Consider the following 23,675-nt stretch of genomic DNA (forward strand, 5'->3'; position numbering starts at 1 on the left):
TTTTTCTTATGAGACCGCGTCCCCTCGCGGGGCTCGCTACGCTCACCACGCTTCGGGCACGGTGGCTCGCTGCGCTCGCCACACTATATAAATTCAACTCCATGAGTAGTTGGATAGTAGGGGTATGAAAAAATGGGGTGCATTTAACATGGGAGCCCAGATTATACATAAGTACCAATTTATTTTTTATTTTTCCTGTGTGGTATAAATGTATTGTGATTTTATATTCTATCAAGTAAACTAATATTCCTACTATCATTCACTTGTTTATTATATTACCAGCACTGCTATTTATTCTGTATATTGTTTTTATCCTTAAGGACTGACTATCCCCATTACTAGCAGCTGCTTTTGAAACTCAGTCCATGTCCCAGGCACCTGAACACATTCTTGGTTGAATTGTGTGTTTTCTTTAACTTTATTAATAGACTACATTTTAAATCCTGGAATTTCATAGGACAATTAATTTAGGATAATAATTATGTACTTTAAAATTGACAAAATTTAAAAAAAGACCACCAAAATGTATTTGACTTTATTTTGCAAGTGAGGTTTGAGCTTACACAAGTTTTAGCAGCACATTTTTTTGGTGCTTGAAAAAAGTCCAAAAGAATCATACGCAAACAAAAGTTCATTACAAAAAATAAAAACAAAATATTAATAAGTAAATCAGAAAATAGACAGGTACACTCTATGGATGAACTTCATCATTTACGTGTACTATGGATAGCACACTTAAAAGTAAAACGCATTTCGTTGCTTTACATGCTATAAATCTTTAATAACAATATATTAGTAATAACCATTTTCATTCAAGAAGACCATATCACATATATATCCATTTGCACAAAATAAATATATTTGATATAAAGGACTGTTCATCTAAAATATTTCAGTTGTCATTCAGTTGAGAGTAGATAAAAAAACATGCTTTTTAAGGCTAAGTACAAGCGAGCTTCAGGAGTTTGCCAAAAATGTGCAAAGAGCTTGATTCTGAGATGTATGGCAATTGCATCGCCCCAGCTGTGGTGTGAAAATATGGTAATTCACCATCTCCAATGCAGAGGCCAAAATCTGATGCTTATGTGCACTTAGCTTAAAATAAGACTTGAAAACAGAAAAAAATAGGTTATATTAAATTAGTGCATATAATCATTTCAATTAATTTAAATAGTAACAAATCAAAAAAATAATGTCATATGTGGAGAAGTACAGGCATTCCACAATCTGGCTTTTTTTTTTTATATATTTAAGTCAACATGTCCCAAAGGCAGCAGCAACAAAGGGCAGTCCAACAAGCAGTTAAACAGGCACTTTCACCAGAGTCGTCCCTTCTTCTTTCTTCTACAACATACACTAATTAAAAAAAATAAAAAAAGAGAAAAAATATAATAAATTTCAGCTATTGCAAAAAGACAGAAAATGTACAAATGATATGCAATATCTAATAACATGTACCCTGTAGGGCTTCTAATATACCATACAGTTGTAGAAGGCTTATTGTGAACATTTAGATAATACGATTCTGCAGTGGCCATATAGAATATTAATATTCGAATAACAGAGCCCAAAAAAAAAAAAAAGAAGAGGACGGTTTTAAAATGTTGCACCTTGTGTTAAAATATACTACACATCAGTTGGAGAGGGCAAAACACTGTATATGTTATGTACTGTATGCATTGGTTTGATGTCAATTTGGAATCCACAACAGATGGTCCATTGGTTTTTAAATCCCAACTCCACTACTAGGGATGCCAATCCTGGGGCATTTTTTCAATACCGGGATTGAAAAATAGGTACTTGTTTCCTAGCACGGCGCCTGCGATCAAGATTGTATCCATTGGGTCCAAAAAAATCGCGTTGATCGCATCGCATGCAACCAAATCGCATGCCATGTGATCAATGTAAAATGGTCCCTGAGACCCGATTTTACATTGGCGCCAATGTTAAATGGCCCCCAGACCCCAATTTTTATTGTTTCCCAACCCTGATGGGTCAAATGCCCCCCCATTGTTAACGCGACCCCACGATCAACGGCAACCTGAAGCGTGGCGAGCGCAGCAAACCCGCGAGGGGCGGCGGTACGCGTCCTCCGACCTTTTCATACCCCCACTATCCACGGAGTTGATCTTATATAGTCTGGCGAGCGCAGCGAGCCACCAAGCCCGAAGCGTGGCAAACGCAGTGAGACCCACGGACGGACGCGCATTAATTCACAGGTATAACACTCGCCGCGCTTCGGGCTCGGTGGCTCGCCACACTATATAAAATCAACTCCACATGGATAGTGGGGGTATGAAAAAGTCGGAGGAGCGTACCGCCACCCCTCGCGGGCTCGCCATGCTTTGGGTTGGCGTTCATCGTGGGGTGGCGTTAACAATGGGGGGGGGGGCATTTGTCATGTCAAGTACCCATAAGGATGGGTATACAATGAAAAATCGGGTCCATTGGCCCATTTAACATTGTTCCCTATGTAAAATCGCATCCATCGCATGCCTTAACTTAAGGCATGCGATGGACACGATTTTTTAATTGTCGAGGAAAAGGCAAAAAATTGCGTCGGTCGCGTCCATCGCATACCTTAAGTTAAGGTATGCGATCACATACGACGGGCGCCGTGCTAGGAAACAAGTACCGAAAAATGCTCAATCCCGGTATTCGCATCCCTAGGCGCAGGCATGTCCCCGTACCCACCCCCACAGCAGCCGACCCACACATTTACTTACAATGGTGGGCGGACGGCCGGCAGTGGCTTCGGAGATGCACAGTGCCTCTGGGTGCGTCCACCTCCTCCTCAGCACCAGGAGAAGAGGTGGACGGTTGCAAGTAAGGGGCGGGTAAAGGAGAAGAGGCGGGGGCAGGCAAAGGAGAAGGGGTGGGGGGCAGCAAAAGGGGCATGCGGGCGGGCAGGAGAAAGGGCGGCAGCAGAGTGGGAGATGTGGCCTGCGCAGCGCGACCTCTGGGTCGGGAACAGCCAGGCAGCGTCTGATCAAGTGCTCAGACACTGCCCGGCATTGGGCAGTGTCTGAATACTCCAATCCTGGGATTGAAATCCCAGACTTTTTGAGGCCAAATCCCGGGATCCCGCCAATCCCGATCCCAGGATTGGCCACCCTATCCACTAATGCTAATTATTTCACTGCCAGCATAAAAGAGTGAAGCTTATTGTGTGCATCTTACTTGAAATAGTTAAACACATACAAATAAAAATTGTCAATCACCTAGCTTTGCAAATAGTTCGTCTGAAAATAATTTTTGATGCCATACAAAAATGTTACCTTTCTCACTTCAGTCGTGCCAAATAGCCACTCAAGGGCCTGATTCTGGTTTACTCGCAAAAGAAAACATTTGCTCTCTAATGGATAAAACCAAATCTAACACCCACAGCTAGATTTCTGTGCAGGGTAAGTACTGGGTGCTTTATTTTTACACTGCAATATATCAGTTTGAAGTACAAACCCCACCCAAATCGAACTCCCCTTGCACATGTTGCACCCCACCGCAATGCACATGGTTTTGTCCATTAGAGAGAGACCATTTGCTTTTGCGAGTGACCCAGAATTAGGCCCTTAGTGCACTGCCGCTTCCAACTGTCTGCTGGCACATTTGAAATGATGGCGGCCATAAGCAGACTGTATACAGGGGGGACATGATAGCTAGAGCCTCCTCCTCACTGCCGACGCCACGGACAATCTCTGCTGTCACTCTCACTGTTGCTCTTACCCTGGTGTCATTCTCATGGACACTGAATTTGGCTCATACAGTGTGGCATAATGTAATTTTTGGCTCATACTGTGCTGCATAATGTCATTTTTGGCTCATTCCATGAGAATTATGGCTCATTCTTTGTGGCATTATGTGAATTTTGGCTCATAATTTGTGGCATAATGCGAATTTGGGAATTCTGGCTCATTCCATGTTCCAATAATGTTAAATTTGGCTCATTACTGTGTGACCATGGGAATTTTGGCTCATTCCATGTGGCATAATTTGCAAGGGGCATTAATACTAGATAGAATAAGGGGTCCTTCTGTTGTGGTAAATAAACTGTATAAGGGGGGTAGGGCCATACTGCAGTTGATACACTATACTTAAGGACACCCCCCCTTTTGACACCTCCGTGGCTCCAATCTCCCCCTGGCCAACAAGCATTTAATCCACTTGGCAACAAGCAAACAAGAAACAGGTTATCCCCCCTGGCAACGGGAATGGCACCACCTGCAACGAGATTTAAGTAAGTGGCTCTTATGTGCATAACAATGCGATGTTCCGATATAGGGAACATCGGAAGCCAAATCGCATGCTTTTTTAGGGCTTCCGAGCCCGATGCACTGCCGATACGCGCTCCCGTGTGAGCGCATATCGGTAGCCAGATAGAGAAGGCAGGCAACACTATATAGTGCAGATCTGCACTATATAGTGTAAATTGTGCCCCTCTGGCATGCCGTGAGATGCGAGTCCCGATGCGATCTGATCATTCTCCCTTCACTATGCAACACTTCCGCGCTAACAGGGGGGGAGGCGGAACAGCATCGGTGACCATGTGCATGCAGCATCATTTAAATAGATTAAAAGGGCACCCTCCATATTTATGCCACATTTTTTTCCCAGTATTCGCTCCATAAGAGGCACACACTTTTCCTCCAACTTATTTGGGGAGAAAAAGTGTGTCTTATGGTGCGAAAAATGTATATTCTATAATGTAAATAATGAAGACTGTCAGGGCCGGCGCCACCACTAGGCAAATCTAGGCAATTGCCTAGGGCGCCGGCCACTGGAGGGCGGCATTTTGCCCCCCCCCCATGCCGCGGGGGTACCTGTCCTGCGGCTGTGTATATAAAGCTACCTCTCTAATATTTTTTGCTATGGGGCCCAGAAGGTGCGAGATACACCCCTGGTTAGCACTAACATGCTGCCAACTTCTCAGAGCAGTGTGTAAGCTCCTCCATCCCCCCCCCCCCCTGTGCCGACAGGCGGACTGCTCACTGCCTCTAACTAGATCGTCAGTCAGCTGTTCCGGGCAGGCCTGGCGATGGGGGAGGGTAAGAGAGACAGCCGCAATCCAGAAGTCTGCATCCATAGCCACCTGCTGCGATACATGATGCGCTGGAGGTGTGCCTGGATCTGGCTGACCCCGGCTCTCTGTTTTTCACGTGGACTGTGACTGTGTCCCCCGGCTCAGCTTCTCCTTCTACAATATACAGTATGTGTCTACACAGTGAGCCTTAGCCAACCTATGGCCAGGCAACAAATTTTCCAATAAATGAAAAACAGGAGGCGGCACTCTCCAAAAAATGAGAAAAACTGTATTAAAACATTACAGCAACAGTAGGTGCAAAAAAGTCAGCGCTGTATGTCAACATGCAGATTTTGGGGGTTTCCCAAACAATGTTGCGCTTTGTGGTGGAGCAGCCCAATGAAAAAGCATCCTGGTGGATGTGAAACGCATTGGACCAAGAGAGAGACATCACTACAGCAAGGGTACACACTGCCACCCACTCCAGCAATTGCCGCAAGCCACGAGCCCCCCCCCCCCCCCCCCCCCCCCGACAAGCGCCCAATAATCCTTTTGCTTTCAGCAATAAACACCCCGCCGGAGCTCCTTCCTCAGGAAAGCTGATAACATAAACATGTCACAAGTGCACCCTCCCCGACATCGCTACACCAGCTCTTTCGTGCGCAGACGGGCAGTGCTATTTTTCAGCAGGAACTCAGTTCCTGAACCTCTAATTAAATATGACATCATCAGGAATTGAAAATCTACTTTCCATAAGATAAGTGTTATTTTAATGTCACCTGTGAGTGCCTTTGTTTCTAAATACAATATATACATATATCCCTCTATCCCCCTCTCTATTATATATACATTTTTTTATTTAATTGATTCATCCCCAGACCTAGAGTTCCTGGACCTATTTTTCCAGAAAAATAGTACTGCAGACGGGGGAGCGGGCATTACACTATTTGGTTCAGAGTATTCTTTTCCTGTTTTCCTCCTCTAAAACTAGGTGCGTCTTATGGTCAGGAGTGTCTTATAGAGCAAAACATACAGTACATGTTGGCTGTTTGCACTCCTATGAAATCCCAGTTGTGGACATTTCTCCTTGCTAATAGACAAATCATGCAGAGGCGCCTTTTCCAAAAGTCGAGACCTACAAACAGCATTAGCCATCTTAAAGCCCATTTAAAGAATATATTGTCCCATAAAGTGCCTCACAGCCTCCAAAAGCTCCAGAGAGATTACAATAAAGGTGGCAAAAGTGGTTTCATTTTTTGGCAGCCAAATGAAGGGAAAAAAAATCTACTGGGTTTCTAAAAAAGCCCCTGGAAATTCCTATGTCTGACCAATCACTTTTAAAACCTTAAATCAAGGCCTGTATAGTTTGCCCCTGATATCCACAGAGTTTGATGGCACTCACTAATATAAACAGATTACGTAAACCACGGCTCTCCCCAAATTATTGAAATTATCCAGGAGTATGGCACACATTCTGGCTACAAAACTCACCTTTAGATGAAATCTTGGCTATATACATAATATATATATATATATATATATATATATACACATAAAAAAACTGGAATCGGTACATCTGTCAGAATGAACTTAGGTCTACAGTCATTAGGTCAACTCCATTAGGTCGACTGGCTGGAAGGTCGACCTGATTTAATAAGGTCGACATGGGCCAAAAACGACATGACTTAAGGTCGAATTTGCCTAAAGGTCAACATGAGGAAGGTCGACTGGTCATAAGGTCGACATGGGTTTTTCACTGGTTTTTAATCCGAATGTCGACACAGTCGACATGGACACAGTTGGCAATGAGAATCGGACCCTCGCATCGCTCGCAATGCATCGGGCACGGAGGCTCGCTTCGCTCGCCACAGCTTTAATAACCTCCTCCACGCCCTAGTGGATGGCAGGGCATGAAATATCGCCTGTCGGCACATGTCGGCTCAAAAAACAGTGAAAAATCTCAAGTCGACCTTATGACCAGTCGACCTTCCTTATGTCGACCTTTATGCAAATTCGACCTTAAGTCATGTCGACATTGGCCCATGTCGACCTTAAGTCAGGTCGACCTTCCTGCCAGTCGACCTAGTGGGGTCGACCTAATGACTGTAGACCTAAGTTCATTCTAATAGATGACCGCTTCCCAAAAAAACTACCCTCATCAAATGTGGCCTGGAAACATGGTCTCAAACACTTTTTTTTTTTTTGGCTCGGTCAGGTCAACAGTCAAAATAGACATCCTCCCCAGAGTACAGTACTTATTCCAAACTATCCTGATTCTTTTCCCTTCCTATGTATTTAAATGTCTAAGATATCATAGATGATTTATGTGGTCCAACAAAAGGGCCTTGGTTTGGGTGTCCCCGATTTCACACATTACTTCTAAGCAGCCCATGTACTGTAACATGGCCCTTCAGTTATTGTGAAACTACACATCCCAGCATGCTTTGCTATAGTTTTAGCATTCTCCAATAGCAAAACTGAAGGGAAGGCATGATGGGACAAAGCTACCTTGAAATGGTACGGAAATGCGTTGGGGTTTCTACTTGGGACCATCACCTATTAAATGGACACTTACCTGTTCATTATTCTGTACTACAGTCGCTCTAATTTGGAGAATCCATTTTTATCTGGTTGCAAGCCGTATTCAGAGAGAGGACCTATCCAGATTCAAATCATCTATACTTGGATTACAAACCTCCAGCTGCCCCAGCTTTCCTCTTACCTGTGGGAATCTGACTCGCTGTTCCAGTGCAAGTTTTTCACTATATTACCACCATATGGTCCCATATAAAATGTTTTTATAATATGGCTTTAGTTATTTATATTCATTTTTATTCATATGTCTAGGTGTTATTAAATTGATATATTTAAAACCATTTACTTGTCAACACATTTTTGTTTCTTTCACCATATTAATATTTTGGAATCTGACTAATCCCTTTGGCAGCTGCGCGCCTTTGAGAATCCAGCCCTAACAAGCGCTCAGCATAGATTACACTGACTTTCCCCCATAGTTTGGACATGCCTGCACTACACTCAGTACAAAGTGACATGGCATGTGACAGAACTTGCATGGCCTGCGCTAGAGAGGTCTTATACCGGCCCTACATTCTTACCCTAATCTTTATGCAACAACTCAATTTTCATCAGTCCTCTTTCATTTAAGGGGTTTGGGTCATATAATCGACCTTAAGTTGGTTGATCGTCTTTAGGTCGACACCACTAGGTCGACATGCGTCTATGTCGACGGTCATTAAGGTGACACAAGGATTAGGTCGACATGGTCTAGGTCGACAGTGAAAAACCCCATGTTGACCTTATGACTGTTTTTTTACCTGATTGTCGACACAGTGGACATGGACACAGGATAAAGTGCACCGCATCCCCTTGCCATGCTTCGGGCATGGTGCCTCACTACGCTCGGCACACTATTTTATTATCCCACAATGCCCTAGTGCAGTGATAGCTAACCTTGACACTCCAGCTGTTGTTGAACTACACATCCCAGCATGCCCTGATTCAATTTAGCATGGCCAAATAGTAAAACAGCTGGAGTGTCAAGGTTAGCCATCAGTGCCCTAGTGGATGGTAGGGCATGAAATATCGCCTGTCGGCTCAATAAACAGTGATAAACCCCATGTCTACCTTTTGACTGTCGACCTAATGCTTGTGTTGACCTAATGACCTGTCGACCTTTCAGCATGTCGACATAATGACCGCATCGCCATTTAAGCTACTGCAGAAGAGGGGAATATACTTTCTGAATGAGATCACTAAAGGATTGTACCTCCACTGTTTTAAGTAATACAAGAACAGTTCAGGATAGCTCACAAATTCTTCATTGAACTCCACAAAATCAGTTATTTTCATTCTTTGGTCCAAAATTGCTTAACACATAGACCCATCATCACCTGTGAACAGTGTCGGCAGGGGCATAGGGAGGGCGGAGCTCAAAGGGCGCGGGAGCCGTGCAGCCCGCTCCCTGAGTCCCTGCTCTGTCCGCGGGGCTGGTGCTACCCGCCTGTTAAAAAGAAAGAAAGAAAGAAAGAAAGAGAGATGCACAGAAGGTAGCATGCAGAACCCGTCTAACAGCCGTTGCCAGTGGCGCGGCCATGCTCTCACCCACCTTCGCCCATCTGGTGACCAGCAGCCGCACTACCAGTCCCTCTTACTTCCTAGTGTCTCCTTTGCCCCTACTGGTACTCTAGCATGCTCTCAGGGACCCCTGAACCTCCTGTTGCTACTTGCACTCAGCTTTGTAGGCACCCATTTAACTTTTTAATTTACACACACGTATGAAAAATAATATTATATATATACATATACACACACACACACACACACATACATACACACACACACACACACACACACTTTATTGAAAATCGCGTCGGACAGGGCAGCCGCAGCTATGCCGGGCAGAGCAAGGAGCGAGCGGGGGATGCAGGCTTCAGTCCCCCTTGGCAACAAGCTATCTCAGTCCCCCTTGGCAACGAGCTCTCAGTCCCCCTTGGCAACAGGCAATTTCAGTCCCCCTTGGCAACAGGCAATTTCAGTCCCCCTTGGCAACAGGCAATTTCAGTCCCCCTTGGCAACAGGCAATTTCAGTTCCCCTTGGCAACAAGCAATTTCAGTCCCCCTTGGCAACAAGCAATTTCAGTCCCCCTTAGCATTGAGCATGAAGTTCCTAGCAATGAACATGTAGCATCCAAGGATACTAAAAGAACTAAAAGATGTGCTGGTAGCACCATTAACAGATTTATTCAACCAGTCACTAGATACAGGTGCAGTTCCAGAGGACTGGAAAAGAGCAAATGTAGTTCCACTACACAAAAGCGGAAGCAAAGAAGAAGCAAGTAACTACAGACCAGTGAGCCTTACATCATAGTTACATAGTTACATAGTAGGTAAGGCTGAAAAAAGACTTGCGTCCATCTAGTTCAACCTGGTATAGATATCCATTGCTGATTTGGTAGGTTCTGGTATTTTACAGACAAATTATATTTCTTATTTGTACCCATGGATGTTTTTCTCCAGTAAATGTTTGTCCAACTTTGCCTTGAACGCATTTAATGAGCCAGCCGTTACCACCTCTCTGGGAAGAGAGTTCCAGAGTTTGACTGTTCTGACCGTAAAGAAATTCTTTCTACTAGCTGAATGAAATCTTTTTTCTTCTAATCTATACTCATGCCCTCGCGTCCTAGATTCCTTTCTAGTAGAAAATAGGGTGTGTGACAGTTCCTTATATTGGCCCTTGATATACTTGTACATGTTGAGCATGTCCCCCCTTAAACGTCTCTTTTCTAATGTAAATAGTCCCAAATTGCTTAATCTCTCCCCGTAGCTTAAATTCTCCATTCCCCTAATAAGCTTTGTTGCTCGCCTTTGGACTTTTTCTAATTCTATGATGTCCTTTTTATAGTGTGGGGCCCAGAACTGTACTCCGTACTCTAGGTGAGGTCTCACCAATGCTTTATATAGTGGCATAATTACCCTTGAGTTCCTAGTTTCCATTCCCCTCTTAATACATGCCAGAATTTTGTTGGCCTTTTTTGTAGCTACATTACAATGGGCACTACATCCTAGATTGCTGTCTATTTGGACTCCTAGATCCTTTTCAAGTATGGAATTACCCAGTTCCTCTCCGCTAAGGTTGTAACTTGCACACTGGTTGTGTCTCCCAAGGTGCATAACCTTACATTTATCTACATTGAACCTCATCTTCCATTTTTTTGCCCACTCATCTAGAATTGCAAGATCATTTTGAAGCATGGTGACATCTTCTGGTGATTTGATGACTTTGCTAAGTTTTGTATCGTCCGCAAAGATGGATACATTGCTGAGTAACCCTATCCCAATATCGTTAATAAAAATGTTAAACAAAATGGGCCCCAAAACCGAACCCTGGGGCACTCCACTTAGTACCGGTATCATATCTGATACGGCACCATTCACAACCACTCTTTGTTCTCTATTACATAGCCAATTCCCTACCCATCTGCAGATATTTTCACCCAATCCTAGGTTCTCCATTTTATTAATCAATCTCTTGTGTGGGACAGTATCAAATGCTTTAGCGAAATCTAGGAAAATCACATCTACAGCATTTCCATTATCGAGGTTTTTGCTAACCTCTTCATAGAACCCTAGTAGATTAGTTTGGCATGAACGATTTTTCACGAACCCATGTTGGTTAGTACTGAGTAGACGGTGATGATCTAAATATTCCTGGATACCATCCCTTAAAAATCCTTCAAATAGTTTACCCACAATTGATGTTAAACTAACGGGTCTGTAATTAGCGGGATCTTCCTTTTTTCCTTTTTTGAATATTGGCACTACCTCTGCTATTCTCCAATCTTTTGGTACTATACCTGACAATAGTGACTTGCTAAAGATATAATGTAGGGGGGTAGCTAGTTCATCCCTTAATTCCATTAATACCCTCGGATGAATCCCATCTGGCCCTGGTGACTTATTTGTTTTGAGTTTGCTTAGCCTCAGTATTATTTCCTTCGGCGTGAAATCCACAATGAGATCTGGCTTATTTGTCCAGTTTGTGGTAAATGTTCGTTCCACAGTCTGCTCTCCCTTAGTAAATACTGATGAGAAGAACTCATTTAACAGTTTTGCTTTTCCCTTGTCCTCAGTAACACTTTTTCCACTAGTATCAGTTAGTGGGCCTATGTTTTCCTTAATTAAACGTTTACTATTTATGTATTTAAAAAACTTCTTTGGGTTGGTTTTGCTTTCAGTGGCTATGCACTCTTCATATAATATTTTAGCTGCTTTGATTACCCCTTTACAAGTTTTGTTTGATTCTTTGTATTTTGCGAACGCCTCCTCATTCAAGTTATTTTTATAGAATTTAAAGGCTCTGGTAGTGGTAGGGAAATTATTGGAAACACTATTACCACAAAGAATAGTGGAATATCTTAAATTAAACAATTTACAGGATCCAAAACAGCATGGTTTTACTGCAGGGAGATCATGCCAAACAAATCTTATTGACTTTTTTGACTCTGTGACCAAAATAATAGCTGAAGGGGGGGGGGGGGGGGGGTTGTAGATGTGGCATATCTAGACTTTAGTAAGGCATTTGACACTGTCCCGCTTCGCAGACTGCTAAATAAACTTGAAAGTGTGGGGTTGGATTATAAAATAATTAAATGAATAAGCACCTGGTTGCAGGATAGGAAAAAGACAGTTGTAGTAAATGGAGTGCATTCTATGGAGGGACATGTTACCAGTGGAGTACCTCGGGGATCTGTACTTGGACCAGTGCTCTTTAATATCTTTGTTAGTGACATTGCAAATGGTATTGAAGGGAAAATATGCCTTTTTGCAGATGACACAAAGATATGCAACAGAGTAGACACACCAGAAGGGGTAAATCAAATGACTGATGATCTAGGTAAACTTGAGAATTGGTCATGAGCATGGCAACTACAGTTTAATGCAAAAAAAATGCACTTGGGACTCAAAAACCCAAAAGCTCAATATAGTATCAAGGGTACTATAATGGAAACTGCTGAGGAGGAAAGTGATCTAGGAGTCACTATTTCAACTGACTTAAAGGCAGGTAAGCAATGTAGCAAAGCAATGAGGAAGGCTAGTCAGATGCTTGGTTGCTTAGGGAGAGGAATCAGTAGCAGAAAAAAAAAAAATAATGCAACTTTATAGGTCATTGGTACGGCCTCATCTGGAATACTGTGTCCAGTTCTGGAGACCATATCTTCAGAAGGATATAAATACATTAGAGAGTGTACAAAGAAGGGCAACTAAAATGGTGCATGGCCTACATCACAAAACTTACCTGGATAGACTAAAATATCTTAACATGTATAGTTTGGAGCAGAGAAGGGAAAGGGGGGACATTATAGAAATATTCAAATACTGTATATGAAGGGTTTTAACATAGAACAGGAGGGTAATTTTCTTCAAAGGAAAAGTAGTAATAGAACATGAGGACATGCACTAGAGCTAAAGGGAGGTAGGTTCAGGGGAAATGTTAGAAAAAAATACTTCACAGAAAGGGTAGTGGATAAGTGGAATAGCCTCCCATCAGAGGTGGTAGAGGCAGTAGAACAATTTAAACATGCTTGTGATAGGCATAGAAATATCCTTTCAAAGAAATAAGGATCAACAAGGGTTGAGATTACCTGAAGGATAAAAAAAGGGGCAGACTAGATGGGCCAAATGGTTCTCGTCAAATTCTATGCTTCTATGTTTCTATGTTTAAGTGGCACTTATGAATCAAATGTCTGGGCATTGTGGTTTGTTATATAGTATGTAATGGGCATCATGTGTGGCCTTATGTGTAATTGGCATTACGTCATGTGGCTTTATGTGTAATGGGTATTACAAAGTTCACTAAAATGTGTGTGTGTGTGGGGGCAAAACATGCCCTTGCTCCAGGCACCGTGGCGCCAAGCTACACCACTGAGTGTTTGACTGAGCTATAGTAATGCACATGCATGAAAATATAATGTGGAAACTTTTTGTTGTGTTTCTGTAGTATAAAGTGAGAGAAATTGTTCAGTGTATAATCCTCTCGATTTTGGAGGGCAAACAATTACATGTACAGTAGTATATAGGCAAAAATACATGATGGGTTATACAGTGCTTTAGGATCAGAAATAATGCAATTGGTAAGCAGAAAAAATTGGTGCTTAAAAGAACTACAAATACCAGTGTAACTGCTATACAATCAACCACCATTATAAACACTTCTGCAGCAGTGGCAACCAAGGAAACACTATTCTGTGATTGCAATCATGTGACTGGCAAACTGGGAAACTAACCCAGGGCCACAGCATCACACACCCGAGCCCAAGCCCACCCCTCTGTATTTGGCTAGCACGTGAACTCCACCGGTATTCAGGAACCTATACATACACTGGTAGTCAGGATTCAGATTGTCAAAGAAACGACTGGGGGAATCCCAACTGTGAGTCATCCGGCAACCTTTCTATCTGAAGTAATTTTTCCTTAAATTTCTCCTGAATCTGCCTCCTTCCATTTTCCATCCATGTTCTACAATTCTAATACTTTGAAGAAGAATGTTTCTCTCCTGGACCTTGTTAATAACCTTGGCATATATCATATCCTTCTATCCTTCTCTGCTCCAAACTATACTTAACTATGTTAATATCTTTTATTCTTTCCAGGTAAGTTTTGATGTAGGCCATGCACCATTTTAGTTGTGCTTCTTTGTACCACCTCTAATGTATTAATATCCTTCTGGAGATATGGCCTTCAGAACTGAACACAGTACTCCAGATGAGGCTGTACATATGAACTACACTGTACATATGACCTACTGTCCTCCAAAGTAATCTGTACCCGTAATACTATATTTAGCCTTTGGGTTTTTGAAACCCAAGCGCATGGTTTTGCATTTTTTAGCATTACACTGAAGCGGCCACATACTAGTCTACCTAGATCATAGTTAACGGGCGGTATGTGCGGAGTCTGCTGTAACACCGCTTGCTCGAACTGGGAATCCTCCCTGGCCAGGGCATCAAATTTGTAGAACTTTACAAACGTATGTTGCCCTGACCAAGTAGCAGCTCTGCAAAGCTTTAGGGCAGAGACTCCTCGTGCAGCCGCCCAGGAAGTCCCTACCGATCTTGTTGAATGAGCCTTAAACGATGATGGAAGCATTAATCCAGCCATTTCATATGAATGTTGGATAGTAGAGCGTATCCAATGGGCAATAGTCTGCTTGGATGCTGGAGAACCCTTTTTCTGTGCATCATAGAGTACAGACTATCCGTCTTTTGAAACCGAGAGGTTCGTCTAACATACACCTTGAGGGCATGAACAACATCCAAAGAAGCAGGAATCTCTGGATGAGCCAAGCTGGATGGAACCACAATTGGTTGATTTAGGTGAAACGCTGACACAACCTTTGGTAGGAAATGCGGCCTAGTCCGCAGCTCTGCCCGATCCTCATAAAAGACCAGGTAAGGGCTCTTTCAAGAGAGGGCTCCAAGTTCAGACACCCTTCTGGCTGAAGCTAAGGCCAGCAGGACCACACTCTTCCATGTAAGATATCTTAAATCAGCCTGATCCAATGGGTCAAACCAAGAAGACTTTAAAAAGAATAATGCAACTGTTACAACAAGGATGAGTATCGCAGTCAAAATGGCGCAGTTTCTGGAGCTGCCAAGTGGTATTTGTTTTTTCTGGGTCCCTCAAAAACCCTTCACCATCACCGCACAACAAATATTAAAAACGTGACCGCTCAGGCGCTCCACATAGGGATGTAATGGGGCTTCTCTCCCATGTATCAATCACATAAAAAAGAGGGAATAAGAATTGCAATAGTGAAGCAAGTAATATCAAATTTCCCCCCTTTAATGGACAAATCAATGATGCATATATAAAAACATAATAATTTCATCTACAATAAAAATGTAAAGTGCTGTGTGCAAAATCGGATCTTGCTATCCAAGCGGGACACGGGTGGGTAATTACCAAGTTTGTAGGGAACTGGAAGTTACTCTGTTCCTTCAAGCGCATGCAACACTTTTTAGCAGTGGTGTGGACACTGAGCTCCTGGTAGCTGATCCCGGTCCTTTACTCTCCGTCTGTCACCAGCATAAACGTGTGTAGATTGACAAATTTCACCAACGCGTTTCGTCCTGTTATCCGGACTTTTTCAAGGTGTATTGACTGAAGGCAATCTCTCTGTTTATAAACCCTACTTCCGTATGCCGGCAGGACCCTAATTAGCGCAATTCCTACAAGTCCCATGGTCCTCTGCCGGCATACGGACTTCCGGCCCGCACACTAATGCGAGCCGGGTTACCGTGGAGACGCTGGCGTCCTGACGCAGCAGGACGTCAGGTCCCAATACCTTACCGGACGTAAGGTATTGGGACCTGACGTCCTGCTGCGTCAGGACGCCAGCGTCTCCACGGTAACCCGGCTCACATTAGTGTGCGGGCTGGAAGTCCGTATGCCGGCAGAGGAACGGAGTAACTTCCAGTTCCCTACAAACTTGGTAATTACCCACCCGTGTCCCGCTTGGATAGCAAGATCCGATTTTGCACACAGCACTTTACATTTTTATTGTAGATGAAATTATTATGTTTTTATATATGCATCATTGATTTGTCTATTAAAGGGGGGAAATTTGATATTACTTGCTTCACTATTGCAATTCTTATTCCCTCTTTTTTATGCGATTGATACATGGGAGAGAAGCCCCATTACATCCCTATGTGGAGCGCCTGAGAGGTCACGTTTTTAATATTTGTTGTGCGGTTTAAAAAGGATAAGACCACATACAGGTCCCATGGCGCAGTGGGCGGCACAAAAGGGGGTTGAATTCTGAGGACCCCTTGAAAAAAAGTCTGGACCTCAGGCAAAAACGTCAATTTTCTTTGAAAAAAGACCGATAAGGCAGAGACCAGGACCTTTAAGGAACCTAATCAAAGTCCCAGGTCCAATCCTGCTTGAAGAAACTGCAAGAAATTGTCCAGTTTAAAAACCGCCGGTGGGAGGCTCTTCTTTTCACAGCAGGCCACATATTTTCTCCATATGAGACGATAGTGGGATGCATTCACCGGCTTCCTGGCTTGCGTTATGGTGAATATGACAGAGGGGTGTAGTCCCTTGTGGCTTAAAATCTGCCGATCAACCTCCAGGCCGTTAAACGTAGAGGATGTAAGTCCTGGTATATGAACGGCCCGTGAAGAAGCAGGTCTTCTCTGAGAGGCAGACGCCAAGGATCTTCCACCTGCATGGCCTGAAGATCCCCGTACCAGGCTCTTCGAGGCCAATCCGGTGCCACCAGGATTGCCTCTACTCTTTGATTTCGTATCCTCTTTAGCACTCGCACCAGTAACGGGAGTGGTGGGAAAAGGTATACCAGCCTGTAATCCCAAGACCAAGTCAGGGTGTCCACTGCTTCCACACAAGGATCCCTGGTCTGTGAGCAGTACCTGTCTACCTTGCGATTTAGCCGAGAAGCCATGCGGTCGATCTGAGGGAGCCCCCAACAGATTCACAATGGCACTGAACACCTGGTGAGGCAGCTCCCTTTCTCCGGGTTGGAGGTCGTGTTGACTGAGGAATTCCACCTCCCAGTTGTCCACTCCCAGAATGAATATGGCAGACCGTGCCAGTACATTCTGTTCCGCCCAAGAGATGATCTTGGCAGTCTCATGCAGGCCAAGCTCCTCGTGCCTCCCTGGTAGTTTATGTACGCAACCGAAGTCGCGTTGTCTGACTGTACTTGTACAGCCCTGCCCTGGAGCATGGGAGCAGCCTTTAACAGTGCATAATAAACCGCCCTCAATTCCAACTAGTTGATGTGTAACCTAGCTTCCAATGGAGACCATCTGCCTTGAAAACGTACTCCTTGTATCACCGCTCCCCAACCTCTTAAGACTGGCATCCGTGGTTAGCAGAAGCCAATCCTGGATCTGGAAACACCTACTTGCCAGAAGATTGGGTGATTTTAGCCACCACTGGAGTGAAAGCTTGGTCCGTGCAGAGAGGTGAATCCTTCTGTGCATCTGGTGGGGGGACCGACACCATTTTGTCAGGATATCCAGCTGGAACGTTCTGGTGTGGAACCAGGCATACTGTATGGCTTTGAACGAAGCCACCAACTTGCCCAATAGTCTTAGGCAGAGATTGACTGATACCTGAGGATTCGCTAACAATTCCACCACCAACTGCTGAAGTGCAGCCACCTTCTCCACCGGAAGGAACACTTTTTGTTTTGCTGTGTCCAAGATCATGCCAAGGAACAGCATTCTCTGGCTTGAGACCAAGGATGATTTCTTCAGATTCAAAATCCACCCATGGTCTGAGAGAATCCTCTTGGTCAGTTGGATTGCACTCCTTAAGGCCTCTGCCAATCCTGCCTTGATTAGCAGGTTGTCCAGGTACGGAATAACATTTAACCTTTGCAGCCTGAGAAGGGACATCATTTCCACCATAATTTTTGTAAATATGCGCGGAGCCGGGGACAGGCCGAAAGGTAACGCCTGGAACTGATAATGGTCGTTCCCCAGTCAAATCGTAGAAACAATTGGTGCGGGGGCCAAATGAGGATGTGTAGATAGGCGTCTATGGAGGCTAAGAACTCCCCTGGTTCCAGACTGGCAATTACTGAACGGAGCGACTCCATTCTGAACTTGAACACCCCTAGGAATGGGTTCAAGGATTTCAGGTTCAGAATGGGCCTCACCGACCCGTCCGGCTTTGGCACAAGGAAGAGGTTTGAATAGTAACCCTGACCTTGTTCCTGTTGTGGAACCGGCAGAATTACCTTTGACTGAAGCAATCCTTGTATTGCCCCCTGGAGAAGCATCCGATCCTCCACAGAGGCCAGAAAGGCCGATCTGAAATACCTTCGGGGAGGGGGCCTGGCAAACTCCAGCCTGTAGCCTTGTGAAATAAGACTCCTGGCCCAGGAATCTAGGCACAAGGCATCCCACACTTGGCTGAAGTGTGAGAGTCGACCTCCCACCTCGAGAATATCCCGTGGTGGGGAGACCCTGTCATGCCGAGGGCTTGGAGGCAGTGGCAGCTCGGTCCTGATGACCCAAGGGGTTAGTCTTTCTGAACTTACCTCTCATGCCCCTGTTGGCTTTGGATGCACCCCTGGCCCTGGAGCGGAACCTGGACCTGCAAAAGGACTGCTGGACAGAGGTTGGGAATGGACGCTTTGGCGCTGATGGGAGGAACGTGGATTTTCCCGCCGTGGCCTTGGAAATCCACTCATCCAGCTCACTGCCAAAAAGTCTTTCTCCTGAGAAGGGAATACTTTCCACGCTGCGTTAAGAATCCACGTCCGCTACCCACTGCTTCAGCCACAGGGCATTACGGCCAACACAGCCATAGCCGAACTACGGGCATTTATTGCACCTAATTCCTTCCGTGCCTCACAGAGAACCCTTGCTGTGTCCTAAATGTGTCGCAGCTTCTCACCTAACTGCACCACAGACATTTCCCCCAGCAAACCCTCCTGGATTTGTGTGGACCAAGAATAAATGGCCTTTGCCATCCAACAACTGGCCAGTACAGGGCGTTGAGAAGCCCCACTTGCCGTATACATGGACTTGAGTGTGGCTTCAAGTCTCCGGTTAGCTCCATCCTTAAGAGTGGATACACCTGGGACTGAAAGCAATACCTTTTTTGAAAAGGCGAGAAACTGAGGAGTCCACAACAAGTGGCTCCTCCCACAGTTTCCTACCTGCAGGGTTGAAAGGATATGCATTAGCAAACCACTTTGACAACTGGAACCTCTTTTCAGGGTTCTTCCAAACAGCTTTAAAAAGACTTTCTAATTCCGCTTGTTCCGGAAAATAGGATTTTAATACCTACTGGTAAATTCTTTTTCACTGAGTTCATATGGGGTACTGAGGTCTCATTACATTGGGAATAGAGGATATACGACAGGAGACAGGCAGATAACATTTTCTTCAACCAGGGTGTCCTGGCTCCTCCCCTCTACTTTCCCTTACTAGCCAGTTAAGAAACTGTGCCCGAAGGAAGGATAACGTATGTGAGGTAGGATTAGAATGATAAGAAACGTGGTGAGATTCGCACCAGCACACCACAACAAACACTCTTAACTAAACTTAAACTTAGTTAACCCCGTCATTGTGTTATATTAACATATAAAACGTATAATCACTTAATGATTTGTGGGGAGCAAGAAGTCACCCAAACTCACTAACATACAAGAGTACAGAAGCCACTGTCTTGCAACCTGCAAGAAGGCTGGAACAAGATTACAACATTTGCGGGCGCTCAGTACCCCATATGAACTCTGTGAAAAGGATTTACTGGTAGGTATTAAAATCCTATTTTCACTATGATTCATATGGGGTACTGAGATCTCAGATTGGGGAGGTCCCAAAGCTTCCAGAAAGGGCGGGAACGTGCAGAGCCTGTTGCAACACTGCCTGCCCAAACTGGGCATCATCCTTGGCCATAGTGTCAAACTTATAAAATTTGATGAAAGTATGTTAATCTGACCAAGTGGCAGGTCTACATAGCTGCAATGCTGACACCTCGAGCAGCCACCCAGGATGCGCCCACGGCTCTGGTGGAATGAGCTCTCACAGAGGCCGGTATAGTCAATTGGGCTGCCACATATGCCTGCTATATGGTGGAACGAATCCACCTAGCAATCGATTGTTTCGATGCCGGGCAGCCTTTCTTGAGTGCGTCATAATGCACAAAAAGACACTGTCTTACAGACCCTTGACGTCCTTTTGACATAGACCTTCAAGATCTTCACCACATCAAATGCTTCCGGGATAGCCTGAGGTCCCGAACAAGAAGGTAGCACAATCGGCTGGTTCATGTGGAATGCCGAGACCACTTTTGGCAGGAACTGCTGTCTCGTCCGATGTCCGCCCTGTCCTGATGGAAAATAAGGTATGGACTTTTACAAGAGAGAGCACTTACCTTAGAAACTCTCCTGGCTGAAGCCTGAGCCAGTAACGTCACAGTCTTCCAGGTGAGGTATTTTAAGTCAATAGTGTCCACTAGTTCAAACCAGGATGACTGAAGATATGTCAGGACTATATCCAAGTCCCAAGGTGCCGTCGGGGCTACAAATGGAGGCTGTATTCTCAAGACTCCTTGTAAAAAACGTCTGGACTTCCGGTAAACTGCTAACCTTTTCTGGAAAAAGATAGAAAGGGCCGACACTTGAACTTATAAAGACCCCAGCTGGAGTCGTTTATCAAGGCCCACCTGCAGGAAGTGCAGAAAACGGTCCAATCTGAAGTCCGCTGGTGGAAAACTCATGTGCTCAAACCAAGACACATATCGACGCCAAATCTGGTGGTAGTGTGACGCCGTCACTACCTTCCTGGCCCGGGTCATGGTGTCTATGACGGAGGAATTAAAACCTTTTAGAATGTTCCGCTTAAACAAAGACACCCTAAATCCCGATAGAGGAAGGGGCCTTGCACCAGAAGATCTCTTCTGAGAGGCAGTCTCCAAGGCTCTTCTACCAACATGCTTCGCAGACTTGCGTACCAAGCTCTCCAGGACCAATCCGGTGCAACTAGGATTGCCTCCACCCTTTGGTGTCTGATTCTCTGTAACACTCTCCGCAGAAGGGGCGAGAACAGGTACACGTCCGTACGACCACAGTGTAGTCAGAGCATCTATTGCCTCTGCTTGTGGATCTCTTGTCCTTGAGCAATACCTTTCCACTTTGTGGTTGGTCCTTGAGGCCATCAAATCTATCTGTGGGAGCCCCCACAGATCTACGATTCTTCCGAACACCTGAGGATGTAATACCCATTACCCCGGGTGAAGGTCGTGACAACTGAGAAAGTCCACCTCCCAGTTGTCCACCCCGGGGATGAAGATGGCAGAAATTGCCACTGCATGCATCTCTGTCCAGGCCAGAATCTTGAAGACTTCTCGCATGCATGCTCTGCTCTTCCTACCTCCCTGGCAATTTATATAAGCAACCGTAGTCGCATTGTCCGACTGGACTTGTATCGCCTGATGTTCGAAGAGGGATTGAGCCTTCAGAAGAGCATAGTATACTGCCCTCAGCTCCAAGTTGTTTATGTGGAGTTGTGCTTCCAGGGATGACCATCGTCCTTGGAACCGCATCCCTTGGGTTACCGCCTCCCAGTCTGGCATATGTAGTTAGCAGAATCCAGTCCTGGATCCCGAAACGCCTCCCCGCAAAAAGATTTGGCGTATGTAGCCACCATTGCAGTGACTGTCTTGCCTTTACAGACAGGCGAATCAACCTGTGGATGTGTGAGCCCGACTACTTGCTTAACAGGTCCCACTGGAATACTCTTAAGTGGAATTTTCCGAACTGGATAGCCTCGAATGAGGCCACCATCTTGCCCATCAGCCTGATGCAGAGGTAGACAGACTCTCAACCAGAGACAGCACTTCCAGTAATAGCTGTTGTAGTGCAGCAATATTCTCCAATGGGAGAAACACCCTTCTTTCCACTGTGTCCAAAATCATCCCCAAGAACTGGAGACGTTGGGATTGTATCAGTGAAGACTTGGGTATAATCAGTACCCATCCATAATCCGACACAAGACGTCTGGTCGTTTCTATGGCCCCAGCAACTTCGACACTGACTGTTTTCAGTAGCAGGTCGTCCAAGTATGGGATAATGTTTATCCCCCTCGTGGGGCTGTCGAGAGTCCAAATGGTAGGGCTTGAAACTGGAACTGTTCGTCCAGAATTGCAAATCTCAGGAAAGCCTGGTGTGGAGCCCACATCGGTATGTGAAGGTATGCGTCCTTCACGTCCATGGACACTAGTTATTCTCCTTCTTCCAGTCCTGCAATAACCACCTTCAGGGATTCCATTTGGAATTTGAAAACCCTCAGATAGGGGTTCAGGGACTTTAAATTTAAGATGGGTCGGACTGACCCATCTGGTTTTGGAACCACAAATAGGCTTGAAAAGTAACCCTTGTTCCTTTCTGATGGAGGCATTGGTACAATCACCTGTGCATGCACCAACTTTTGTACTGTGTGTGAGGATACTGCGATCCTCCGCTGCTGCTGGGAGTCCAGACCTGAAATATCTTTGAGGGGGTGGTTTTTCGAACTCCTACTTGTAACCGTGTGAAATAATATCCCTGACCCAAGGGTCGAGGGAGGATGCATCCGACATGTGGCTGAAATACTTCAGCCGAGCCCCCACCGCGAGATTATCCCGAGGTGGGAGGAGCCCGTCATGTGGCAGGTTTGGGCGCAACTGCGCCTGTGCTACGGTCTCTAGTGGCAGAAGCCGTTGCCTTTCTGGGCTTACTGCGAGCGCCTCTATTGGCGTTGGAGCCACCTCTGGCCTTAGGTCTAAATTTGGAGATCCGAAAGGCTGTTGTGTACCACCTGTAAAGGGGCGTCTCACCGGAGTGGAAGCGGACGGGAGGAAGGTGGACTTACCAGCTGTAGCTTTTGAAATTAAGTCATCTAACTCACTCCAAAATAGCCTATCCCCTGAGAAGGGGAGGCTTTCCACGCTGCGTTTGGAGTCCGCGTCAGCGACCCACTGTCGCAGCCACAGGGCCCTGCAGGCCGACACAGCCATGGCAGAGTTACGCCAACTCCTCCTATGCATCACACATCATTTTTGCCGTGTCTTGGATGTGATGTAGCCTTTCAGCCACACTAGGTACGTCCATGTCAAGCAGCAGGCCTTCTTGAATCTGGCCTGCCCATGTAAAGATAAGCACCGGGCGTTGGGACACCCCACTGGCTATATACATAGCCTTTACCGTGCCATCTCGTTTTCTATCGACCGCGTCTTTTAAGTTCGAGGTACCTGGGACTGGGAGTACCACCTTTTTTTAAAGACGGGATACCGAAGCATTCACCACAGGGGGTTCCTTCCACACCTTCCTGCCCATAGGGTCAAAAGGAAAGGCAGACTTAAAATGCTTGGATAACAAGAAGCGTTTTTCTGGATTTTTCCAGGCAGCTTTAAACACATCCTCTAAGTCAGACTGTTCAGGGAAGATAATATCTTGCCTTCTGTGTGACACAAAGAAGGGATGCCCTTCAGCAGGTGTTTCTAAAGGTAACTCAAGTACCTCTATAATAGCTAGGATCAAATTTTCAGTGTCCTGTATGAAAGTTTGTGACGCTTGAGTATCTACAACATCATCCGCGTCACCATCACCATC

At 45.1% G+C, this 23,675-nt stretch overlaps 1 protein-coding gene across 1 annotated transcript in view; it reads right to left on the reverse strand.

Moving 5' to 3' along the window:
* Positions 1-520: 520 nt before the first annotated feature.
* CYSTM1 (cysteine rich transmembrane module containing 1) overlaps positions 521-23,675 on the reverse strand; it is an 81,397-nt gene continuing 58,242 nt past the window's right edge. The window contains exon 3 of the mRNA XM_083181809.1: positions 521-1,356. Within this exon, the coding sequence (XP_083037935.1) occupies positions 1,250-1,356 (107 nt within the window). The 3' untranslated portion in view covers positions 521-1,249. The remainder of the gene's footprint in view (positions 1,357-23,675) is intronic.

This window comes from Crinia signifera, chromosome 4 (genome assembly GCF_055691185.1).
Source record: "Crinia signifera chromosome 4, ASM5569118v1, whole genome shotgun sequence".
NCBI classification, from domain to species: domain Eukaryota; kingdom Metazoa; phylum Chordata; class Amphibia; order Anura; family Myobatrachidae; genus Crinia; species Crinia signifera.